This window comes from Centruroides vittatus, unplaced genomic scaffold (genome assembly GCF_030686945.1).
Source record: "Centruroides vittatus isolate TY-2023 unplaced genomic scaffold, ASM3068694v2 contig_1114, whole genome shotgun sequence".
NCBI lineage: Eukaryota > Metazoa > Arthropoda > Arachnida > Scorpiones > Buthidae > Centruroides > Centruroides vittatus.
Genome location: NW_027120716.1, coordinates 1,455,876 through 1,483,808, shown reverse-complemented (window position 1 = coordinate 1,483,808; position 27,933 = coordinate 1,455,876). Strand labels below are relative to the sequence as shown.

The following is a 27,933-nucleotide window of genomic DNA, read 5'->3' as shown; positions in this document are numbered from 1 at the left end:
GTTGGCTAAAACAAACTTAAAAAATTGTGAATATATTTTGCATCTATCAATAGCAGAAAATAAATGAAATACTATGACTACTGAGATACTACAAACTATATATCAGAACTATGTAGACCATAGGCAAAAGCACTTTAAAAAAATTCACAAACATTCATAGCATTACATTGTAATTTATCTCTGTTTTAAGCAAAGAACACTTTTATATCTCGTGTACAGGAAAAATTACAAATGGAAAAAAATAAATAATTCTATTTGTTGAACATTTGTTTTTTGTTTCAATAAAATTCAGTATACATAGTTATAAGTACTATATTAACATTTAGTAAAAATCTCATTTGCATAAAATTCTGCAGAATGCAACAATTATGTAAGTCAGGGAGTGATTGTAATAATTACTTTACAGCGTATAGCTATGATGAAAAGGCTCATTACAGAGTAAAAGTGAAAAAAATCTACATAAAACTTAACACTTTCTCAAAATATATTATTAAAATATTTAAAACTAAAATTTTAATATAGATTATAAAATAATCAATTAAGAAAAATAAAGTTATTTTTAAGTAATTTTGTTAAATTTTATTATACATTTAAATAGATTTTCCATCATATTTTTTCTACTTAAATCAGTTTTATGTTTAAAAACTAATAGAATTATATATGTTTTACCTTCACACAGGAAAAAAACAAAACACTCCTCAAATTAAAACATATATACATACATTTGCTTTATAAGAAACATTTTTCTATTTCATATTTAAAGGAAATAGAAAAACAGCAACTATTGCATTAAGACAAAATTACTTAAAAATAATTTTCTTAAAAAACAACACAAAAAATTATTGATCTACAAGATCTAGTTTATAAAAACAACTTTTTTTTTTTATGTTTATAAAGTGAAACCCCATTTATGTGGCTCAAACAGGACCAGGTTCAATTCAGATGACCAGAAAGCTGGAAAAATTGTTTACAGCATAACACAGTTTATAGACTTTTATATTTCTAGTTTCTTCTTCAACGTAACAACCTCTTTCTTTCCTTTAGATGTCATTTTCACGGTGTTTCTAAAATGTTTGAAGATGAGTGAAACTCAGCAAAACAAGAGGCTTTAGGATGTTGAATGAATAACAACTTGCAAAGTTACAAACAATAAACTTATTAAAACACATTGCCTGCCATGAGAAGCATAGCATTTTTATTCAACAGGGAAGTAGCAATTTTTTAAAGTTGAAAATCTTAAAAGATTAGAAAAGGTTCAACAAAGTATTAAGTAAATTCAAAGAACACTCCCTCAGAATGCATAACAATGAATATCATATGCCAATTCATAAGAAACAAGTCTATTCTTGTTACACTCAAGCAAGAATGTAATTTGTTCTTTAATTTTTTGCATTTATAGGTTTTCCATATGGCTATCTTTCTGAAGTAGGGATTACATTTTATAATCTGGATAAACCAGAAATCTGGATTAATGGGATCTGGATAAACAAAAGGTTCCACTATTTGATCATCACTTTATACCAAGGGTCACCAAACTTTTTCACAGTGGGCCAGATAACTGAGAGAATGACGAGCACGAGCTGAATAACCATTTTGTTCAATATGATACACTGAATACACAAAAAATAAAGACAACCAACATATTTATTTACCAATACACAAACACGATTGCTGCAGCAAGCTCGTAATCGCTTTTCTTAAAAACTTCAAGCACTCCGATATCCAAAGTCGCAAAAAGCTGTCAAATTTTTTTCCCACTGATTTTCCTATAAATTATATCATTGTCAAATGCAAAAATCAGATTGGACCAATTTTTGCATTTTTACTTACACTTATTTTAATTTTTTCTACATAGTAAGTTCTACAATCTATGATATTTCCATATAAATAATTATATTTTAGTTCATTTGTGACACAGTGCAGCAATGGGCCAGATGAACTGACCTCACAGGCTGGAGCTGGCCCACAAATCATAGTTTGGTGACCCTGCTTCATACTAATGTTCCACAAATTAAATTTTTACTCTTACAATTCTGAATGGAACAGTTAAAAGATTAAAAATAAGTTGAAAAAGAATAACTATCGGTAAATATAATTTCTATAATACTACCAAACCTGAGATTATTGTAGTATAATATATATCCAGTTTGGGATAAGGTTTCTGCTGTAAATATTATTTCTTATAAATTCCAGAAATTCAATTAGAGCCAATAAATAAATAGAATATAGTAAGAACTGTCTAAAACAAAACATAAATTACTAAGAAACCTGTCTAAACAAAAATATAAAACTTTAAAATAGGAATTTTTTTATATTTTACTAAAAGCCAGAAACCTGAATAATACAAAGAATCTAACTTAACCTGAATAAAGTGGAAAAATTAATATTCCGCTTGTAATCAAATAAGTAAAATTTTTTCTAGGTATAACAGTCATTGCAGAGCATGATAAAACTATATTCCAAAAACAATTCTAAACCTATTCAGAGAAATAAAAGTTGTGTACAGACACAAGATCATTGATGATTTAACCATAAGCATAATCAAATACTTTTAAAAATGAGTACTTTCAAAAATTCAGTTTCCAAGAACTGAATTCTGAAGAACAAGCAATGAATGTAATTTGTTGAAAACAATGAGAATAAGGTAACCCGTATACTACTAATTATTTTATACAAGAAAAACTGTTGCCAATTTACTACCTTATATGAAATCTTTAGTTACTAATTTGTACTGAATATTCAAAAACAAGTTAATTAATACCATTGAAAATTAAAGGTCAAAAGTTAATGATTAATTAGAGTATTAAAATTCCTTCAAAAGTCAGATCACAGAATAACATTATCTCTGTATTAAAGTAATGAAATTAAAATTTCTGACTGCAAAGCAAGACACTACACTCTGTACTCAAATTGGCTTGTTTGCAAGCTTATAAGGATATTTTCAAAAAGTATTTGAATAACTAGCCTAAATTTTTTTAGAACAACAAAGACCTTTTAAAAATAAAAAGTTATCAACTCTTGCATTTAAATACTTTTATCTTCAACTTTAGTTAGAATTGCTTTCAATTAAACCTAGTAACAAATATTTTTATGTAAAAGTGGTTTTACTATAAAAACACATGTAACTATAACAGTTACATGTGTTTTTCTAGTACTCTGGTAGAGTCTAAAAAAAATACTAAAGCATTCAAAGCAAAAACCGGCCAGAATGAAAAAAATTACATATGATGTGATTCTGCTTTACACAGATTTTACTGTATTTGTATTTAAAAAAACTATATCTATGTATAAATATACATACACAATAAATGCCTGATAATTTATGGATTACTTATTTCACTAAATACAAAAATTCAATTTTCAGATCCTAATTGTAAATCTATTAATGTTAACATAATAAATACTTGCATATTTTCTCTCTGTTAACTAATTCATTATTATGTGCTGGAATAATATTTCATTATAGCAGTTCATATTTAGGAAGAAATAGCATTCATTATAATAAGGAAAGTTCTGAAGTCCAAACTGTTTTAAAGATATCAACAGTTTTTTATGACATTATTATTTTTTAAAAATTCTTTCACTTTGCACATTATGTTACTGATGTTCTACATTATAGAATATCATTGTTCTAGGATTAACAGTGAAGAAATCTGTTTATTCAAAACTGCAAAATAAAACCATTAATCACACAATAAAACAAGGCATTGGAAAACTGCAGAATTTTTGTTTTTTATCCATATAAATATCCATAAACTTGACAATATATATTATATTAAGGTGAGTTTAGATGCACCTCTTTTTTCTTCAGACAACTCCCAGTCCTTTAATTTTAATACCAAATTATTTTTAAGAAGTCAAATTTTTTAACCAAGTTGGCTAAAACATTTGACATGTTACAAAAATAAGTTGGTATTAAAATCTGACATATTAAGATAACTTTCTGTCAGTTTTTTTTTGAATATTGCCAAACATTTTGAATTTAACTTTGATTACTTAGAACCATTCGCAGGGTAATTTTCTGGGCCAACACCATTTTTTAATCTTCTAGCACATCTGTAGACTGTTGATTCACTGATGTGGAATTGTTCATTCATTCTCAGCTGTGTAAGCAGAAATATTCAGGCAAATCCTTTAAAAACACAATTATAATTTTTTGTAATATCACTTTCATTAATCAGATTCACCTTTTAATAAACATAATTATGACATCAAACTATGTCTAATATGATGGTTACAAAATTTTATGATGATTTCTTGAAATTATATAATAGTCAATAATTTTGAATTATTTCACTGTCAGTTTTCTGCTCCCTATGAACAGACTAGAAATGCAATATTTATAAACTTAAAAAATATATTTTTGACGTGATTATATTATATTTTTTTTATCTATGGATCACTTAGATTGAATTTTGAAAAAAATCTGCTTTTAAATATAAACTATCCAGAATACTTTAATTCAATGTAATAATTACAGTCTCCTTAATGCAAATTATTAGCCATATGCTGTATATGTTTATGTTGTATTCTTTATAATGAATGCATTTCTTCATTTATTTATTAAAATATAGTTTTTAATTTAAATTATTACTATCAATTAAATGTTTAAGGTACTAAGTATTAAGAAAATGATTGACAGTGTTTATTCAAAGGTTATTAGCCATTTATTCCGATTAAAATTAAATACGAACGCAAACATTACACTGGTTACTATAACAGTCACTTCTTTGAACAGAACATAGAATTTCTTGAAGTCTCTTAACAAAAATTGACAAGTTGTTAATTTTATCCATTTTTAATATGGAAAAGAAAAGATAAAATTTTAGAGCCCATTACACAAATTTCTAAATTGTCTTTTCTTCAGATCATAAAAATTTGCATTGTCTTGTAATCAATCAATCAGACTAATCAAAATTCTGATTTTACAAAACCAAACATAAAATGAAGCTAATCCAATTTTAACTTATTCATACAATTAAAAATAAGTAAGAAACTAATAAACTTATTGGAAACTAAAAAATTAGTATATTTCTATCACAGAAAATTAAGATAATTTTTGTATTTGAAATATTATGTCACATCTACTTTTATATAAAACTCATAATTCTTTCTTGGAACAATTAACATCAAGCAATGTATATATATATATATGTGTATGTATTATGTATTTATGTATATGTATATACAGGATATAGATCAAGTTCAATTTTATTAACAAATAATAAAATGATGATGATAATGCTGATAATCCGCTTTCAAACCACGCTGAGCACATGAAGTGCATTCTTACCCAAAAGAAAAATTACACTATTACAAAGTTATATAATAAATAACTAAATGTGTATTTGAAATTCATTATGTAATTATGAAAAGTATTAAGATGTATATCTGAAATAATCTTCAATTTTTTCTCCACAAAAATAAAATCTAATTAATATCCATGTATTCCAAATTATTAGATATAAATATTAAAACCAGCATATTAATATATAAATTTATACATAATATGAAACATATAATTGATTTCTTATGGCAATGTTCAAATGATATAACTAATGACAATAAAATCAGAAAAATTTAGAAATTTTTTTAACTCAGTTTGAATTTGAAAAATAAAAATTATTTTAACAGAAAATGCCACACACTATTTATAAATTCTGATTGTTTAAACCAAATTCATTCAAATCTGCCAATGAAAATATTAAAGTTAAACTTAAAAGAAGAAATTTAAAACTGCCAAATTAAGTTATAGTACATAACAAATATTATAATAATAATAATAATAAATTTTTATAAAATGCAAAATAAAGATTTCAACTGTGTTAAGAATACTAAAAATAATTCCTTATTTTTCTTTAAATGATTTTATTTCTTTTTTTTTTACTATTGAAGTAAATGTCATTATGAAAAATAGGTTACAGAATTTTCTTAAAATCACATTATATAATTATAATAAAAAAAACTGAAATACTTGTATAAGTTTTTTGGAAAATAATTTTTCTTTAACAATTTATTATATTTGTCTTTACAACTAATACAATAAACTGCTAAAGTAGTGTTGACTTTTCTTAAAATGTCATTATTATTATTGATATCATTCATCTTTTTTAAATGTCAAAATTTTTATAAATTGATCTTGAAACTAATATCCCGAGCTCATTAACTACATCAATTTATCAGTGACATAAAATAACTGTGCTTTTCTAAATAAAAATCACTATGAAACAGTGAGAATAATGGCATCCTATAAAATCACAATGTTTTCCTTTTAATATTACTACTATTAATTACACTTCACTACTGCCAAATATTTCAACAGTAATTTTACTGTTGCACCCGACAATTAAACCCTGATGTACGATTATATAAAGAAACTGATATAATCCCAATACTAGGAATTCAAGAAATATCAGACAACTAAATAAGATACACAGATACTAGACAATGAAGTTTTATATCATTGAACCTGTAAGACGAGCATATTGCTCTCTCCACAGATTAGCAGATCCATTACTATACTGAGCATTCATTCGTTCTAACTGTTCATAACCTTCCCTACCCATTCTGTAAGAGCCCTGCGTGGTTTGCTGCGGAGTAGTTATGCTTGCTGCTGTTGTAGCAAAAGTATTAGAATAATCTCGTTTTACATCTACAGGCATACTTCCATATTGAGTAGTAAGATTACTATAATTTGTAACCTCCTGTGTTCTATCTATAAATCCAGTCACTCCCATTGTATCTCTATAGTCACGCTTAGTATCAGCAGACTGAGTAGTAGAGAGCCCATATGAGGCAGACATGCCAGCATAATTTGTAGTCTCTCTTGCAGCAGCTACAACTGCTGTAGCCATACCTGAAAACTGATCCACATAATCCCTTTTTACATCCAATAATGTACTGCCAGATACCCCACCATAAGTAGATACATCACGTGTACTATCACCCGGTGTAGTAGTCATCATACTACTAACATTCCCATATGGATCTTGTTTAATATCATACCCTCCAGTATTGTACTGTTGTGTAGTCATTGTATTAAATCCTTCAACATCCCTTCTCATATCTGGCCTACTGGTGAAAGACGAATCCATCATTCCAGTCGTTGTATCGTATTGGGTCATTCTGCTAGCATCAGTTTGACTAGCTGCAATCCCCCGAGGAAAATTTGTAAATTGATCTGGTCTACTGTTGTATTGTCCTGAAGTCATTCCTGCAAAACTGTCATATTGATCTCGCCTCAAATCTTGTGTTCCACTGGCATATTGACTGGCCGCAGTCATTCCCTGGGGAGCAACCATATCACTATAGGAAAAAATACTATTAAGTTTATAATTTACTGTTCTTCTTCATTGCTACTAAAGACTTTCTTTAAATTCAAATTATCATAATTATGTTATAATGAATAATATAAATTAAAACTTTATAAATTTAAAATTTAATATTAACATCTGAAATTAAATGTAAATATTAATATATATAAATATAATATAGATCAGTCAATATAATAGTAAAATAAACTAATAGTCAATATAAACTAACACAATATTACAACACAAATAGTATAAATTATTTGTTACTTTAATATTCTATCTACTATTGTAATAGTGAAATCTGCCTAAATAAAATATGAATAGTTTTCTTTTAACTACTGCTTTAACTTTCTATAGTATGTAACATAATAGACAATCCACGTGTGCATTTGTTGTAGCTAGATTATGAAAATTTAAAAGTGACAATAAAATTATTTTTATGTAATGACACCGGTTTTATAACAATGCAATATTAAAAATAAAAAAATCTTCATTCATAGTAGTTGTCCATTACATTTACATTTATACTAGACATGTACTATCATATATTAACAAGTGATAAAAAAGTTTTAATACATTAGATATCAATTACTGTTAATTTAGTAATATAAAAAATCAAAATTTATATTTTTTATTAAAACACTTCAGTTCAATTAAACGATATATATGACTTAAAAAATTCATAACTTAATACTAATAATAATAATATCAATATCAATTTTTGATAAATTTTTTAACAAAAACAAACAATTGTAATACTATGATTTTAAATCAACTTTTTCAAATACATTCCTTTCCAATTTTTCAAGTCACCTTCATATGACATATGAAGAAAACAAATAAACTGACAAAATGAAATTCCAACAAATAAAAATAATATTTTGATCAATTATAACTAAAAAGTATAATGACAATGAAACTTACACAGAGACTGCATTCTTCAAATACATATATAATAAAGATATACAGAAATTAAGACCACTTATTCCATAAAAACACATCAAAATTTGACTATTTATAGTTCCATAAGTAATCATTAATATAATCAATTTTGGACTATTTTATGCAAATAAAATTTTTAAAAATTTAAATATAATCAAATATATAAACACCAGGCTCTTTCTGGTTATAATTCAGCTAAACTTTTAATCAAACTAAATAAGTTACCTAACAAACAGACTGCAATCTTACATTAATTAAATTTCATGAGTCTACAATTATTTAACATAAGATAATTTCTATTATTTAAGCAGGTCATGTTTACATGACAATTTGTGAAACCTATAGTGCTTTTTCTAATTTCAAAAGTGCAACTTCAAATCATTTTACTTCATTTTCTTTCCAGATAATAATTACTGATAAAACCAATATAACAAAAAGACTTTCTAACAAATGCATTTCTACAAGTGACAAGTATAAAATAACTTAATGAAAAAGTGCTTATATGCTTTGAAATTGAAATTATTAGGACTAATATAATTATTTACAAAATCATTTTTTTTTCTAATCATTAATAAACTATAGAAGTGCATTTATGTCATATCATTTTATTTTCAACATGTCAAATGAAAAGTTTCTAATAACATTAGTAAGCACACATAGTTTGTACATCTTCAGCTAGTTTGCCACTAACGACTAAATAATTTAACTTCCCTACATTTAGCAGTTCATGTAAGAATACATATGAAAAACAAAATTTATCAATATTTTGAAAATTTGCATAATTAGAAGATTGTTTTTCCAATTAAGATATGTTCTTTGAAATATTTTCATCATTCAGTATGTCTGATAACAAAATTCACTATATGGAATTTTGGATCAAATAAAAATATTGAACAGGCAAAAGAAAAATAAAATTAATGTGAGTTTTTATAAAATTTTAAACTGAAAAGAATTTTTATGGGTAATAACAAAATTTTCTTTGAATCATCTCTTATTTGGAATCATATAAAGATGTAAACAATTTTTTCACAAATATTTATAAAATCAAAGAACAGATCTGAATTACTAACAAAAATTTAGAAAATAAATACAGATTATATAAAAAAAATACTTGATCACATCTCTCCTTAAATGTTATAAATTCTCTCTTCATATGCATAAATGAAACACAATACACAAAGGAACCATAAAATAAACTCTAGTGCAAATTTTATTGATGGAATATGGACTAATGTTTTGATCACTTTTCTGAGTCTTCTTTGGGTCCTACATTTTCAAAATGGAGAACTCAGACCTTTTTAACTGTCTTGAATGCTCAATTTCTATATATAATTGTTCTATATAAACAAAATATTTTAACTTTTGTTAATGAAAGTATATGTATATTTTATAACTGTACTGTATTAGTGCAATTTTACTTTGTTTTTATTAATAAAATTAACTATATACATAATTATTACAATACAGGTAAATTCAGGTTAGGTTCCAGAGGTTGTGTTGCAAGTCAAAATGTTTGTAATTCAAAAACTAATTTAGAAAGTACATTTGAACATACAACAATCACATATTCTTAGTGTTTGATCTTTCAACGTACTTAACAGAATACATTACACTTATTTACCCACTTGCTACTGCTCAGTTTTTTTTCCACCTAAGACACTTAGTTTTTTTAATGTCAAGTTTAGTTCCATTGATAACAGAGGAACACTTCTTGTAGTTATCTCCATTGCTAAGTTTACTATTATGTTTTGGATGCATTTTTAAAGCGGTAAAGTTTATAAAAATTGCAAACAATAGTGAAAAATGCCATTACTCCAATGTCAGTGACTTCAGTGTTATCTCACATGTAAAAATGAAAAATGACAATATGTGATAAATAATTAATATAAATTTATTTCTATTAGAAATTTATTATTTATTACTGGCCAAAGATTGTCTTTGATGCCATTCCATGACTGGCAAGACAATGGAATCAGAATCTGTGGATCTAAAATTTAAATTTCCTGCAGTCTAACTGTTCATAAGTCTGAAAGTTCGTAAGTAAGGGGGCTCCTGTAAATAATTTTATGAAATTTTTCATCAAACACCATTTTAATAATCTTAAAATCAAATAAATTGTGAAAGATAAAAAAAATTTGGTCCATATGTATTTTACAAAGAAACCTTTTCAAGCAAATGCTGAGTGAGGACTTGAAACATTGTCCTCCTTACCTAATTTGAGGTTGGAAAATACAATTCTGTAAGCCATTAATTTTACAACTGTTTGTGTGATCTACTAGATCAATCAAGTGGCAATTAAATGTCATAATAATGAGAATTATTTTCATCAAAAAATGAAGACAACAAAATTCAAATTTGCAGTGAAAGCATTTTTTTAAAAATCCAGTAACAAGAGTTGCTTAACTTTCCCAGCTGTTATGAGTTTTTATTTTAAAAAATAACTTTTCTGTTTTTAAGCAAAATAAATAAAATTGTGTTTGGTGCCATCTGTTATGAAATGTTTTATATTTTTAATTATTATAAAATGGCAAAAAAGTTTTATAAAAATTTGTAAATGCTAATAATAAGCAAAATCTTTAAATCTGACCCCTCTTGAGCCACATGACATCCTAGCCCCTGATTCCCTGGATCTTTAACTATCAAAATTTAATGATATCAATGTCCCTTATATACAAAGTATCATGCCAAATTTAGTTTCATCATCTTCACCTCATCCTGAGATTATTAAATGAAATAGATACCAATACCAACACACACACACACTAATTTTTTTGCCCAGTTTTTTTTTAAATTTACTTTTTTGGGTTCAGGAAATCTCAAAATGTGGAGATTTGCAAAAATCTGAGGGTCAAATTTGACATGATTCCAATACTTTCCCTTGTTATGTATACATAACAGCCATAAAAGTAAAAGTTTATCACAATTTCAACCAAGCAGTCACCTATTTTTGTATTAAAATTGAGATACAGTATATTTTCAAACCTAACTTGTTACTTATACAAACATCACTAAGTTCGATGACTATCAGGCTTAGAGGTGTTTAATAGGCAATATACTTATATTAAAGCCAAACAATTGCCAAATTAAATCAGTCTATCATTTCTAAATAATTTAATAAATATCAATTTTATTATTATTAAATCTACCTTTAGAAAAAATTTCTCAGCATTTAATTATTATTAGCACTAATACAGCCTGATTTAATTTTGCAATTGTTTGGCTTCATATTACCTATGTTATAACCGGGAGGGTGATACTGAATGGTGTTGTTAAGTGACATGAGTATGTTGTGATGTCACTTAACAATCAGCTGGAAATGTAATACTGAACCACTCTGTATTCTCATTATGAATGAAACTTTCATTGACTTTTCTCATTTACTGAAAGGTTATGTGGAGATTTGAGTCTAGATAATTATTCAATATATACTTAAATTCTTATTTTATACAAGATTATTAATTTCATTTTAAAACTATTGTTTAATATCATTTACAGCAAATATAATGTCTGTATAAAATTAAGAAATATAGCATATATAGTATACTATATATGTATATGTATATATGTTACAGTCAAAACCCGTTTTTAGTTAGAATGCGTTTTAACTAGTTGAAACTAGTTTATACTGGATGTCTTTGTTAAAACCCGTTTTGTCTAGTTAAAACTAGTTTTAACTCAAATTCATTTTTGACTAGCAGTAAATTCTAGTTTTAACTAGACAAAATGGGTTTGTCTAGTTAATTTACTGCTGTACATGTTTTGATTTTACTGCTAGACAAAAATGAAATTTAGACAAAACTGCTAGTCAAAACTAGAATTTACTGCTAGTCAAAAATGAATTTGAGTTAAAACTAGTTTTAACTAGTTAACCTGTCAGCTGCGCACTCGATAATCCAAAACAACACCGCTGTTGCGTACAGGTTTTGTGGTTTTTAAAGTGGTTTTTCAATTTGCGATATCTCGCTTAAAAATTGTAGTAGATATAATCTGTTTTCAGTTTTCTATCACGTACATATTACACTTTACGATTGTTAACTTCAAAATATTATGTATGTTTAAAAAATTAATAAAATTTAAGATTTTAAAATATTTTAAAAAATCGTTTTTTTTATAAATATTCCATTAATTTGTTACATATGTTACTTAGACATGTTTATTTTCTGTCAAATAAAAAAAACTGCAGCTTTCTAAATCAATGTAGAGAAATAATACGGCCTATAGATTATAACGCCGATCAGTGTGGGGGTGGTGGCCTTTCTAAATCTAGGTTAATACACTTTTATTATTGCTGATGTGTATTTGACTCTATTCGCACGTTATTTAAACTATTGTACTAATAGTAGACTATAATAAGTGATTATTACTTTATTATATTAACGACTATACATGTATATCTTATGTATTACGGAAGTACCACCATAACCAGAAGTACTTTGTTTTTTGAAAGATTTATGGCTGAATGGTTTAAAAAACAAGCTTATTTGTCAAATAGGATAAATATACATAAAAATTTATTAAATTCATGCTAAAACTAGATAAGAATAACGATTTATAATTATTTGTTTACATTTGTAGCTGACAATGTAGCTCGAAGTTGGTATAACTTTTTCCAAGAAAGTTCCCACCCCACAAACCCAAGTCAATGCTTATTGGTCAAAGGATAGTCATTTAGCTATAATATACCAATTAGAACTTAACGGGCATGCTAACTAGGATTTTATTGTCAAATGAACAAAAGAAGGGTCTCTCATAGACTTAACATGGAATAGAGGAGTTTTGTGCCTAAATTTAAAAATATGGGGTGGTAACAAATATCTTATTCGTTGAAACAGACTTAGTCTATGTAGATAAAAGCCAATCAGTGCTTAAATTGTCCACCAACTAGTTAATTACGAAAAAAATTGACACTTACTCCAACTGGAGTACTCCACAACAGTTTAACGAAAACCGGTTACTCCAATAGCAGTACTCCGCAAACAACTGGTTAAAATGCGTTCTAACTAAAAATGAGTTTTGAACGTAACATATATGTGGACATTTTCTTAACACGGAGAATAAAAATTGAAGTTGTGAAACTTCTACAGTTAAATACCAAATAATGGTAACTTCGTGAATGTACACAAAAAGCTTTTTACAGTAAGTTTTTTTTGTGTACACTCATAAAGTTACCATTATTTGGTACTTAACTGTAGAAGTTTCACAACTTCAATTTTTATTCTCCATGTTAAGAAAATGTCCATGTTTTTATATTTATAAAAATAATAGATACCCGACTTAAGCACACACTGACACCACATGGTGCTAACATCATGTGATCAAAATGAGAAGAAATGATCCTCATTGCTGACTGGTTAATTTCACTATCAGTGACACACAAGTCATTGCAATTTGTATTTTTGTCTCAAGATGAATGACTGCCTACAAACCTAACAAGAATAGAAAAAAGATAGTTGAGTATCCCTCTAGGCCAAGCATTAATTAGAAATGACCATTGATGTTTAAGTAGCTAAAACCTTTTCACAACAACAGTCATTGCATTCACTATCATTTCCCAGATCTTTCTAATACATACTGAATCATATTCTTAAATCATGACAACAAAATTAAATACAAACATACAAATGCATTCTTACGATAAATCTTCAGTCATTCAGCTTTCTAGACAACTGTTTCAGGTTTTGATCTAATCTCCTGTTCAATCCACCAAATTTACTGTTTCAAATTTTTGATTTTTGACCTGGACATGCAAACAATTGCAAAGTCAGTGGCTTACAGAATCTTCTTTCCAACCCAAATTTAAGTTAGAAAGAAATTTTAAGCCTCATCTCAACATTCAAATGAAAAGGTTTCCTTGTTAGAAACATCTTATTTAGTCTGCCATTTAGGTAAGATTGATGATATATGTATTAAAAAAAGAAAGCATATTTTCTTTTCTTGGTGTTTTTATTATGCACATCACAATTTGAATAAAGCAAGTTATTTAGCTTAGGAAAGTAGAATGGCTGTTTTGTCAAACTGTCTGACATCTGAGCCATTCTGACCTAATTATGAGATGATGTTGGAGGTAGTAGATATGTGATGGCATACACAGCAGCCAGGCTCAGGACATGCCAGATAGACCATCAGGAGAGTGATTGCTTGCTCATGAGACAAGCACAAACAGTTGCACTGATGACTTTGTCCTCCAACCAGAGACAGGTGAAAGTCTCTACAGAATCCTCTTTTGCTGTACAACTAGCAGAGGCAAATTTGCACCCATGGTAACAACTATGCAACCTGCTATTAACATCACAAAGTTGTCAGCTTCATTTGCAATGGTACTTTGGAGAATTATTACAGACTGGAGAATTATTACAGAGATTGTTACAGACTAGCAGCAATTAATTCGAAAATTTACCAATTTAATCTGGTGGCTTTAATAAATTCCTTTTTTTTTTTAAATGGATGATTCCAATATACTATAGAGGACTGTGCTTCAATCCCTCTCATTAGTACAGTTTCCACTCTAGCATGCTGGTCTAGAGAGCCATCTTGTATGACAGTCAGTCACCCCTAGTAGTGTACAAGAGATATTAATTAATAACAAGGCAGCACATTCAGGAAATCCTGCAGCCTCAAGTATTGCTTTTTGGCAGGATTGCAAACAGCCATTCTGCAGCAAGGAAATACTCAGCCAAAGTTAAAATTTTCCAAGAATGTCTCCATCATGTTACCACATTTCCTTACCTGCTAGTGTCCATCCAGATTTGTTACTCCTCAAGGAAACTATTTGTAGGACCAGATGGTACACCAGCTTCAGTTATCAGTATACAGGATCTAGAACAGCATTTACATCATCTTTCAGAAAATCTGTCACAGCATAGTATATGCTGTTTTTATGCTTAAATGCCTAACCATGATTTTTTTTATCATCAAATGCCAGGAAGCTATATGCTAGATCAAGGGTTGGCAACCTTTCAGCAGTGTTGTTCTTACATATGAAGTGCATGTACTGTACAGTAATATAAATGCAAGCAAGAGATTCATTTTTAATGTACCACAGCCTGCAATAAGCTATGGCTTTCATTTAAATGTGTAATTAATAATTATCATATAATTTTCACTACATTTCTATTCAATCAATGCACCACAGAAAACTGTCTGTCTGGCACACATGCCATAGGTTGACCCATGCTAGATCATTTTAAAAAAGAAGAAAAAATAGTTTTGATGACAAACAAATGTCTGGATATACTGAACTGTTACATAACATCAATTTTAATATATTATGTAATAGTAAAAAATCCTGCAACAAGTTACATAACTTTCCTAGCAAAAAAAGTTAAATTTAAGGGTAGAGATGATTTATATTAAAAAATATTGCAAATGCTAATAATGAGTTAAATCATTCTGATCTTCATCTGACTCCACTCAAGAGGTGACACATGACCCCCCCCTATCTCACTATCCCCTTCATCTTTTAACCACCAAATTTAATAGCATTAATGTCCCTAATACACAAAACTCCCTGCAGATCTAAAATTTTTCACAAAAGAGTTAAGCTTTAAAGTTGGTTAACAAAATTTTGTTACACACATCCAAATAATCATACATACAGAAAAAACTTAAACTTTTTTCATTTCTCAACATTTCAGTCTTGACTCAAAAATGAAAAAATCTTGAGTGGCCATTTTTGACTGATATCCATACTTTTCCTATGTTAATATAACGGCTAGGATTAAAAATATTATATACAATATATAAAATTGTATTAACAAGAATACTTGTGTAATTACGTAAGCCCATCATAATTCTTTATTAATTAATAGATGTCTTTTGACAAGGAGTTTAATCTAGCATAAACTACCACGGATTAAAGAATTACACAAATCAAGAACCTTTAAACACCAGTAACATAATTTTAATGAAAACATCAAACAAATGTTTTCAGCCTTATCCAAAGCCTAATTCAGGTTTTTAAGCAAACCAACTTCCAAAATGGAATGCTTAGAACAAACATATTTTAAAAATTATTTTTTAAAATTTAAAACAACACATAATGTATATAAAAATTTAATTGGCAGACAATATAAAAATCATAAAATGTATAACTATCGCATATATAAGCATTATAAGATAGCATGAGATTATACAGACTTCACTTATTTCTTACTTTGTGAAGATGGACAACAGAAATTTTATATTCGTTTCTTTTCTTTCGAAGACACAATGTAGTGACGTAAACTTAAACACTGGGCGAATTTTTCATCCTTTTTATTCAGTATTACCAACCGAATAAAAAGGATGAAAAATTCGCCCAGTGTTTAAGTTTACGTCACTACATTGTGTCTTCGAAAGAAAAGAAACGAAAAGAAAATACAAAACACGGTTTCCTCAAGATAGAGAAATTTTATATACAGAATTCAGATGTTCACACATTTTGTCTATAAAATTTGAATGAAATTGCAAGGACTATAACTGACTATGTAGAATATTTTGTTATTGTTATCTAAGGAATATAAAGTTATTACTCAAGAAACAGAATGAACTGAAATCATACTTATGTGATTACAGAATTAATCTTACACAAAAAAATTTCCACAAATAAAAACAACCTTTCTCAAACATTAAAAAATACTTAATGAAAACATAAAAACTTAAAATGAAGTGAAGCTTATTTTCATTTTAATGTAACTAGCTGTGTGTGCCTGGCATTGCTTAGGCTTTTGAGTAAGTGAAAAATTGGTGAGATTACACCGGAGAGAATGATAAAACAGTGAGTGGTCTTAGTAACTAAAATGTACAGTACATATATATATATTGCCCCCAAGTATTTACAATAACCAAACTGCAAACACAAAAATTGCACTGGCTAAAGTTAAGAGAGGATAATTGGGCTTTAGGGTAGTTGGAGTGGGATCCCAACAATATATTTTTTTCTAGTGTTAAAAACAGTCATGCCAAATTTTGTAAGAACACATTACATGGTACAGAACCCTTTGCTTATCTGGATCAGGAAAGGGTAGCATACCAAGATTGAAAACCAGCTCTAGTAAATAAATACCAACTTTATCGAGCATGTCCTTGACTTTTGCTCATCCACGGCAAATCCAATGATGATGGGAAATTGGAGTAATTTAATTGTAAAAGGAAAAGTGTTAATGGTATCCAAGAAAGAATGAGAATGATTCCGCAGCACCCATGGGAGTTCTACTATCTGAGAAAGGTCCAAGGCGTGGACTAAGTGTTAGTGACAAATTTTCACAACTAAGCAGAAAGCACAATAAGGTTTATGAGTTTTATTTATAACTAACTAAAATCAAATTCAACATACAATCAAAGTATTATTGTACTGTTACAACCTGAGATCAGCAATCTTATATTAACCCTTTGCCCCCGAAGGTACCGACTGATCAGTACCCTGGCTTTTTAAGCAAAACTTTGAGGGTACCAATTCATCGTTACTTTGGTAAACATAGATTTTTGTAAAATTTATCAACAACAGATGTCAGCACTTGACGGCATCATCTTGTCTATCGCCTGTTTTACATATTTTTGTCCAGGTGGTGTTTTGTCGACTTAAAAAATTTTAATTAATGCTTTTTTTCTTAATTTATTGCTTTCTGGTAATTTTTTATTTTATTTTTATCATATTCATGCAATAATATTACTATAATAAGTGTTCATTTATTTGCTATAATAAGTTTATTTAGCTATAATAAGTCAATGTGTTATAAATATTCAAGTTGTGGTCTTCAGTTTGATATTTTATATATTTTTTTTTTTATTTTTTATTTTAATCGAAAATATCTGCAAATGTTACATGTATTGCTACTGGTAATCATATGTTTATTACAAAAATATATAATCTCGTTCAATATGAAGTACACTAGTTCATTATATTAGTTGATAGAATAAAATTTTGATTTCAAACACATGTTTGATATAATGTGCGATAATTTCACAAAGAATAAACGTATATGCATAAGTTTTATATGGAATTGTATAAAACAATATTCTATGTCTTACTGGCTCAGTGCCAGCAATCCACTAGGTAACTAGACAATGTTAATTTTCACAAAATGTTACAAATTATCAAATTTGTGTCAGTTCTGATATATATTATTTTTTTTTCTTATAAATTTTTCTAATAAAATGTATTAAAAAATATCGTATTTAAAACTAAAGATATTAATAAATGTACATGATTTTTTTCATATAGATATAATGATAATTTGATTTTTGATAAATTTTTAAAATAATACCGCCTGACTTACCTATATTGCCTTAGGAAGGATCACAAAATAAACATAAACAAGATGTCGGGGGTAAAGGGCTAAGATTGAAACTTTACATGGTAAATATCCAATAGCATTGAATGCTGCACTGACAAAAGTTTGTGTTGATCAAATAGCAGACCAAAGCAATGTAAGAAATGAAAATTTCTCATAGCAAAACACTTAAGGAAACTGAAGCAAGTATTGAAATGCACTTGCATTTACAATTTATATGTATAATGACCAAAACATTCAAGTCATGACATTTCAGTATTTTACTGAAGAAATACCAAGTGTCAGCAAGATAAGTTCATGTCATGACTTGAATGCTGCACAGAAAATAAGCTTGTCTAAAAAGTGCATAACAGCTATTGTAAAGACTTTCTGCTAATAATGAAAACTTTTTGTACCAAATTATTACTACTGATGAAATTTGGATAAATTTTGAACTAAGCTCAAATCACAACCTAGTGAATGGATAATCCTTTCTTCTGAAGTTAAAAAAAAGCAGACATTGTTACAATAAAAGAATATATAATTACACTGATGTCATAATAAAAATTATACTAGTGAGGTTGAGGCCGAAGTTTTAAACGCGAAAACGTGTACGTCGGACATTTGACACCACTTTCCTGTAAGCCTAGAAGTTTGACAATGGCGTTTGGAATGCCGAGCGTGATTCCACTGACTTTCCAAACACCATTGTCAAACTTCTAGGCTTACAGGAAAGCAGCACTGAACGTCCAACATACACGTTTTCATCTTTAAAACTTCAGCCTCAACCTCGCTATTATCTGTTAACAGTGAAACACTATTGTGATGATTTCTTTCAAAAACTAAACTGAAAAATTCGGTAACAAACATAATAGTTTGCATTATAAAACTGTAGTTAAGAATTCGTTGATGAAGTACAACTGAGAAATCTGTCATATGCTTCACAACATAGATTTGAGCCCACTAAATTTTGACTTTTTCCTCAATTTAAAACTGTCACTGCATAGCACTTAATTTTTTTTGGTTTGCATGACCAGTCTGCTGCAATTATCCATTACATCCACTGTCTCAATAAAAATGACAACTTTTAGAAATTGTGAATTTTCCAACTACTGACACAGTTGAGTTAAAGTGAAACTGTAAGCTCATCAAACATTACTTATAATAAATTTATTGAATTAGGTTACTTCAAGAAATGTACACTAAGTATTTTTCAAATACAGTCGATTCCACTTAATAGCATGGCATTGGAACCAGAGCTTTTGGGACTACTAAACTTACATCCCAATAAGTTATGCAATTGAGTTATGATATAACGAGTTATATTAAGAGCTATGTCAACATGTGTTCTCACCAATAAAATATCTGAGCACAATAAAACCATTTTAATAACGACAAATTATTTCTGTACAAAAAAAAAATCATTGCAGTACAATTTAGAAAATGGAAAGATTCTCTTGCTAATCTTTAACTTCACACACTGTCCTTATGCTGTGTGGTACATAATGTTTAAGTGCTCTTACCAGATTTATTGTAGGAATCTGTCTAGTGCAGGGGTGGCCAACATACAGCCCGCGATTAATTTTTCAATATTAGCTACTTAACTTCCAATAATTGGTTGAATGGATGATTTGTGATACTTCTTCATTTAAAAAAAAAACTCCATTGTAGAGATTTACAACTTTCGTATTTGTCTGTTATAAATTTACACTACTTAAAGAACGGAAGACCCCCCCCCACACCCACTGAAACTCATCTGCCATTCCACCATGTCACTCTGTTTATGCTGATGTGTGACACAAAGTGCTGCCTTCCTGTCGACCGTTTTTTTTGCTTGTAAGTTTTTTCACATTGTAAAATGACATTGCGCATGCATCAGGAACTTCTGTTTGAACAAACCTGACCTGCTGCCCGGGTCAGCGCATTTGTATTTAATATAATTTAATTTTAATATTTTGTTCGGCCCGTGAAAAATTTTTCTTTCCAATTAAGCCCGGGGGCAAAAATTGTTGGCCACCCCTGGTTTAGTGTGACCTGACATTATCTTTTGATTGACTGCACATAAACAAAATCTGCATAGATATCCAGTGCAGACATAGGACTGCCTTCATTGCCTTCCAGCATGAAGTAGCACTGTAGTCCATCAATGAATTTTCTGGCATTGCAGCTTGTTACTGGCTCAGGCTCAGGAATGCCATCTTTGTCACTTTCTTGGTCTTCTGAGATCTTTTAATGTTTTACTGTAATTTCTGCCACAATCCCAACTTCCAGATCTTCCTTCATTTTCTTCATGGCATTGAAGATTGTCGTTAACTCATAAAAACTCACTGTACTGGTGAACTTGTTGCACTTCTGCATTAACTTCATTCTTGTTGCTGTCTGCTGCATTTCCAAGTCTGAGTGGTTGAAATCACAGTGAACAAAGCAGTTTTGAATCGTCTTGCTGCTTATCTTCTGCCAACTGTCACTTAGGAATTGGATTGCTTGTAAAATATTGACCTTTGAGCTTACTTCGATGGCAGTTGAAAATGACATTAATAGATCTTCAATTTCTTTGAGAATAAAATTTACCAGTTGTCCACAGTACAGCATCTTCAAGTTCTTCATGATCCCCATGCCCATTGGCTGTATCAAAGAAGTGGTCTGGCAATGTGTTTGTAGCACAACAAGCCATCTGGCATAGCATGATAATAAATCAGTCTCATTTGCATTTATCTGGAGAAAACTTCTCCAGAAGTTCGAGCAATTTGGTGTTTTTCTATTCATCTGCACTTGTGGCATTGTTTCATTCATCGGCGTCCATTATTTCCGAATCTGGTGTTTGGATATGAGGGATATTTTCAAAAAGTCTGCAATACAGATTTTCCGCAAAAGCAATAAGTTGCAGTTTTATTCAAATTTGAAGTAAAAAAGTCCGTATTTTGCGACTGAGCTGTGGTGGCCAGTGTGCAAATATTTTAACAAACAAATAACCCATTGTGATCTTTCTTCTAAACGGGCTTTCGATGTTTCAAAGAACCGTACTGCCAGATTATAATTTGTCGTTGTCGACTGAATTTTTTTCAGTAAAACGTCAATTATTGCTTCAGCTGTGAGTAATGAAGAGCTTTGTCTGCTTAAGGCTTCTACAGCTATCTTGACTGGCTGCAATAAAGTAACGATTGACTGCAAAATAAGAAGATTGTCTTCCTTCCATTTTCTAACATGTTTAAATAAATCAACGCTTTCTTTACGCAATTTTTGAGCTTCAAAAACCTTTCTGCCATTACAATTATAGAATTCCACCTCGTTTTGACATCCAGTAATAAACTGAGTTCTTTTCCAAATTCTGATTTAACATATTTCTGTAATTGGCTGTTTTTCGGTGGACTCTTTCTAAACAATTTCACTAGGAATCGAGTTTCATCGAGCACTATTTTAATTTCATCAATTGGTTGTAATGGGCAGTTTGTTTCGTAGCTGGCATTGCAGTCCTCTTCTTCGTCAGAAGAGTTTTTGTTCTCCACGATTTCATCATCACTATCATCAGTATCTTTGGAGGTAGAAGAAGCGAATGTGGCAGTAGCCTGATTTTTTTAATAAAATGTGTCTACGACTCCTAGATGTATTGCATGGTTCGAGCATAGGATCATCTCACTGGGACACACCTCACAAAGTGAAATTGACGACTGACTGACTGAGCTGATATTACTGACACAGACAGTCATAAATATCACAATCTCATAAACAAACGTCACAAAATAACAATATGGTGGCAAACGTATTTATTGTGTACTCACTCAGTAAGTTACGTAGGAGTATCAAGTAATTACTCCTTAAGCTAACAGACGGCGCTCTCAATGACAGAGCGCAGAAAGCTAATAAAGTTTATTATGACCTTTCGAAAATAAAATTATTACAATACAATTTCGACAAGCGTGTCTCGAGTCTTGACCCAAAAGTCCCGGGACCCGAGACAATTAAATTTAGAAAAAGTTCCGGGTCTTCGAGACATGAGATGTCCCGGGACCCAAACCCTACATCTGCTGCTTTGAAATCATGGTGATTCAGCTTCTTAGTGAGCACCTCTGCTTGACATTTGAGCATTGGACCACTGACACACACACCTTTTGCAGTTACAGCAGCAAACCACTGATTGAGAGCATTGTAGACTTCTGGATCCTTGCCCTCACGTTTCCGTTTCAGGATTGTTCCTTGACTTCCTTCTCAGGATGTCCATTCTTCTTGAAGTTTGTCTTCCTGCTTTATCAAGCATGAAATTGTGTTTCTGGACACACCTGTCATCTCTGCCAGTTGCTGGTACTGGTGCTAGGGAGTTCTCTTCTGATTTGATCTAGCAGATCAATTTTCTTAGCAAGCATCAATTCTGTCCATGGCATCTGGAATCGAACACCAGAGAACAAAAGGGTAAGTGCTCCGTCTGTCCTCCAGACAGTTAATGGCCATAAAGACAAAAGTGGGGTGGGGATGTTAAGCAGGGAACGAAGAATTTCCAAGAATTTCTGTCTTGTCATTTTGTATGGTAGCAGAACACACCTTGCTGAAACACATGGTCTGTATGAGTGGTTGAGCCAATTTGATACAATTGAGTGAGAAAGGAAAGACAAGGCCTGCACTCTTAAAATGTTTCTTAATCATGATTGACAGCTGATAAAGGAAACCAAATGGAGGTTGTGTATGGAAAAGCCAAAAATATCCAAATTTCTCTCTCTTTTGTTTACTTTTCCAAGAAAAATACTGTGCCAGCAGGACTACTAAGTGGTATTTCAGAGCCAATAGGCAAAGTAAATTATGCTTGCATTATACGATTTGTTTCTGTTCTTGAATGTTTTGTTCAAATACACGGCATGTCCTTCTAACCTACTGGGCTAATAACCAAAATCGACTGCATCTTACATATTACGTAACTCAAAATCCATCTTTAATACTGTAACCAAAAACAGAATTAAAATAGCAAGTGAACAGCATATCAATACATAAATATACAGCTCTTATATTTTCACACTGTATTTTCAGACAAACCAAAAATCCAAATATTTTGATATTTGATACCTTTATATAAATTCAATATTACTTTTAATAAAGATTAACTTCATAAAGAAACCAATTGTGTTAGTTCTGGAGTTACCATCAACAGAACTGTAGGTGCCTTCCTATTTGTAATTTATTTGCTATATTTACTTGTGTATAGGACAAGGTGTGACTTTAAAGATCAAAATAAAGAAAATTAGATTTATTAATACAATTCTAATGTTATTTTGTTTAATCACAAATAAATATCAAATGAATGTAAATGCACACATTGTCCCACAAAAATTACTGGCATTTTAAACTTTAAGGAAAAATCTTGTAAAATTGACAACAATCTGTTCATGCAAAGCTGGACGTCCAATCAGAAACCTTTTTTCTTTTGTCAATTCTTAACAGTTGAATCTAGTCTCTGTTGATTATACTTATGAGTTTCTATAAATTCTGATTTCTGAATAATCATCTGTTTTTACTTGAGAATGGATTAAAACTTATATCAAGCTCCTGTGTGATTTTGGAATTTCAATCTGGAATTCAATTCAAAAGCTTTGCTTTTCCTATTGCTATTCATGTTTGTTTGTTTGTTTTTCGAAGTTATGGCAATGCAACACTTGGGCGATCTGCCTAGGGGAGATGCCTTCCAGGAGGTCTTTTTAAGGAAAACTGGCCCCTATTTTGGCATTATAGATGTGGAGAAAATCCGGAAAACTCCACATAATTTTACAAATATACTATAAAAACAAAGTGACTATTTAATCAATGAGTAGAGAGATAACATTTGTCTTTAAACTGGTAAGCCACAACGTTTATAAAAGCTCCAAAGAGTTGGTTGCCCAACTATACTTTTAGATACATGTGATTTTGTGAGGGGTATGCTAATGCTGAAAATTTTACAATAATAATCATTTTAGTAAATATCACCTCCTCCCTTTGTTTTGCCAGCAGTAAAAATATTAAACACAAAATTTTAATAAACGCATATTCAAAATTCTATTAGTTGCTGTTCATCTGACTATGATGAATTTTTTGGTATTGTTTCAACACTATATGTTGTTATACTAATATTAAATGGGTCTTTTACTATTATTAACCCTTTCCATGCGGTTATACGCCTTTAGGCGTATGTCACGTGACTTGCCGTTAATTCGTGATGCGGCATACGCCTTTCGGCGTAATTAATCAAAAAATTCGATTATTTTGCGTTATATTCGATTTTCCAGCGATCTTAGCTTTGATTCGCTATTCTGTAGGTCGATTGACTTTGTTTAAGCCAATAAACGTTTTGTTACCACCCCTGGGCCATAAATATTTTGGTAAATACATCCCATACTATTCTACAGTAAATCTTCGCAGTTAACTACACAGTTGGCTGAAAACAATCAAAGGGAAACTCCTTCTACAGTTTTATTGAGTCTTTTCTGTCTTTGTTGACGTTACTTTAACTAATCACAGACTTATGAAACGAAAAAATTGCCGCGAAAAGCCCCGCCTCCAACCTTCGAAGTAAAATGTAAACAATCACTGTAAATTCGCTTTTTAAATCGATTTTTAATTCTAATTAACTAATTTAATGCACTTAGACATTAAATTAGCTAATTCGACAATATTTAAGCGAGTAAATATGTTTTTAAAACTATCTTCACGATAACAATCGACTACTCTCCCAGCTAAGTAATTAGAGACATAGTGTGAATAATGGCAATAACTTCTCCCCGCTCTAGGTAGAAAGCTGCGGTTTGTTTTGTTTAATAGAGGACAGATGTTTCTATCTAACAGATGTACAAAGTTCAGCGATTCTCTGTAAATTAATTTTTTTTTTCTTTTGTTCGTAAGCTTCAAATTTTAATATTATTTTAAACTTCTATTAAACTAAAAATTAAACAGTCGTAAACTGTGATATGTCCTTAATCAAACGCAAAAAACAGATTAAACATAACGCGATTTTAAAGCGAAATATCGCGATTTAAAAATCATCCAAAAACTGCAAAAAATGCGCCGCATGACGAATTCCACTCAATTTTTTGCTGTAGATCGCCCGCATGGAAAGGGTTAAACTATTATTATTATTAAACATAAGTTCATATTAAAATTTAATGCAAACAGTTTGAACCGTTGATGCTCTAGAGCTCTTGAAGTAAACATATATAATCACTGATCTGCAAAGTGAAATGAAACACATTAAGGAGCAACGTGTCTTGTGTGAAATTTTACTTTAAGCAAAATTTTAGACACACATTGGCAAAAATTTTACTGAAACATGGGCTTTCTTTCATCAGACCTATGAAAAGTACTGTATGAGCCATTTACAGTTCCAAAAGTAATTTAAACATTTTAAATTGAGCAGAACATTGATTAAAGAAGATTCAAGATTGTGATTAGTTTCCCCATCAACAAATGATGAAAACATCAATTCTGTTCACTCTGATTCATGCAAATTGTTGTTTGACTGCACAAGAGGTTGCTGGTGAAGATGCATCAGCACCAGATCATGCCACAAAATGTTGACCAAAAAAGCATCTCTGCAAAACTCATGTCACATTTGTTGACTGATGACAAGAGAACTGTTGATGATCAGCCAAGAGCTGCTTCATCCTGCCACTACTGACAAAAATATCATAAAAACCACCATAACAGGAGATGAAACTTGGGTTTAGGCAATTCTAAATTAACTATCAACTTACTGAAGAGATGTTAACTATCAACTACTGTAAAAATTCTTTACTATTACAGTTATAATTTCAAAATATTACAATCAAAATTTAAGTCAAAATTCTTAATATCTCCATGTTTTGAGACCATCTGAATAAATAAATAAATAAAAAATTCCATAGGTATGTGTATTGGCATCTATTTTGCTTAATATCTCAGGATGGGTAAAGATTAAGAAACAAAATTTGGCATGCTGGCTTGTATATGAAGGACATTGATGCTACTAAATTTTGGTGGTGAAAGGTCAAGAGGGTGGGGAGATAGAGGTGGGGTCATGTATCTCGAGAGGAGTAGGACTTAATGAACATTTTATTTGTTATTAACATTTATACTTTTATAAAACATACACTACCTTCAAAATTAAGCTTTTTGCCATTTTATAGTATTAAAACTATAAAATATTTTTTATAAGATCTAACAGATGGCATCATACAATTTTAATTTTTGCTTAATAACATAAAAGATTTTTAAATAAAAACTCATAACAGCCAAGAAGGTTATGCAACAAATTGCTAGATTTTTTTTCTAATTTTGATATCATAAAATATTTACTTAAAAACTCTAATGATGCTATTCTATAAAAACTATCAATTAAGCCATGGTAATATCTTAAATCTTGGTAAAATAATAAACTTTGTAAGTGAAAAACTTTTAGAAGTAAACAATATCAATGTACATTAATTTTGTAATGTAAGTAATTTTTTTTTTACTTTAAAATATCAATGTAAATTAATTGAAGATATAAATAATAATCACTATTTATTTACATCATATCAAGAACAAATTTTTCTTGGTACCGGATAAAGATTAAATGAAACTTATAAAAAAGACTTTTTGTTCATTTCTATATTCGTGCAAAGGTTTAATAACATCTCAAATAAAAATATATAGCTTGTTAACTTTAATTTTTACACACACAATACAACTTATTTATTGATCTTTTGCATTATAAGATTTACTATTTTAAAATCATTTAAAATAGGTCCATATGAATCATGGTCATACTGTATACTTTTTTATTGTAATGCTCCAACAATTAATATACACATTTCTTTTGCTGACAGTTGCATATCATTTTTTAAACTTAAAATTACTTGCTAACTAAATGTTTTCATGTATAATATATGGCAGTGTATACCTTGCAGAAAAATTGCTAAAATAAAAATAAAACCTTTGCATAACTCACCCCACCATATTCCCTGCATATATGAAAGCAATCATTACTCCATAGTTGCAGGTTTATGGTTGCACATTTAAATCAGCATATAACTTGCTCCATAACATAACTGACACCCCTTTGAAATTATCTTTTAAATACAGCTAACCAATGGGTTATATACATATAATACAGTAGCTTACTTTATTTTTTGCTTATTTTTTTAATAAAATAAATTAATGTATTAATAATTTTATAATTCTGAACTGACTAAATTAGTGCTAGTCAATAGGAGCAATTCTTGTTCTTTGTGTGTTCAGGAAATAGAAAATAATTTTGATGTAATAATGTTTTACAGACACACTTGGAAGGCAATTATAACTATACAGAATTATTCGAAATGATTAATCCAATTTCAAATGAGGATAATTTTTATTAACTATGAAATAAAATAGGAAATCTTAAAAGCTACAGGTCACCACTAGATGTTTTATTGGCAGTTGGATGTTTACAGTTTCATCAATGAAGTGCTCCA

The 27,933-nt window shown here is 29.6% G+C and overlaps 1 protein-coding gene across 3 annotated transcripts in view; it reads right to left on the bottom strand.

Annotated features, from left to right (window-relative positions):
- Positions 1–27,933, bottom strand: part of LOC136977628 (RNA-binding protein lark-like) — a 115,437-nt gene that overhangs the window by 32,442 nt on the left and 55,062 nt on the right. Inside the window, exon 9 of one of the 3 annotated variants that reach the window (XM_067273180.1) lies at positions 7,006–7,320. In XM_067273180.1, coding sequence (XP_067129281.1) covers positions 7,006–7,320 — 315 coding nt within the window. Of the gene's footprint in view, positions 1–4,644; positions 7,321–27,933 lie in introns of those variants that run through there. The other 2 variants (XM_067273167.1, XM_067273172.1) reach the window with 2 other exon arrangements.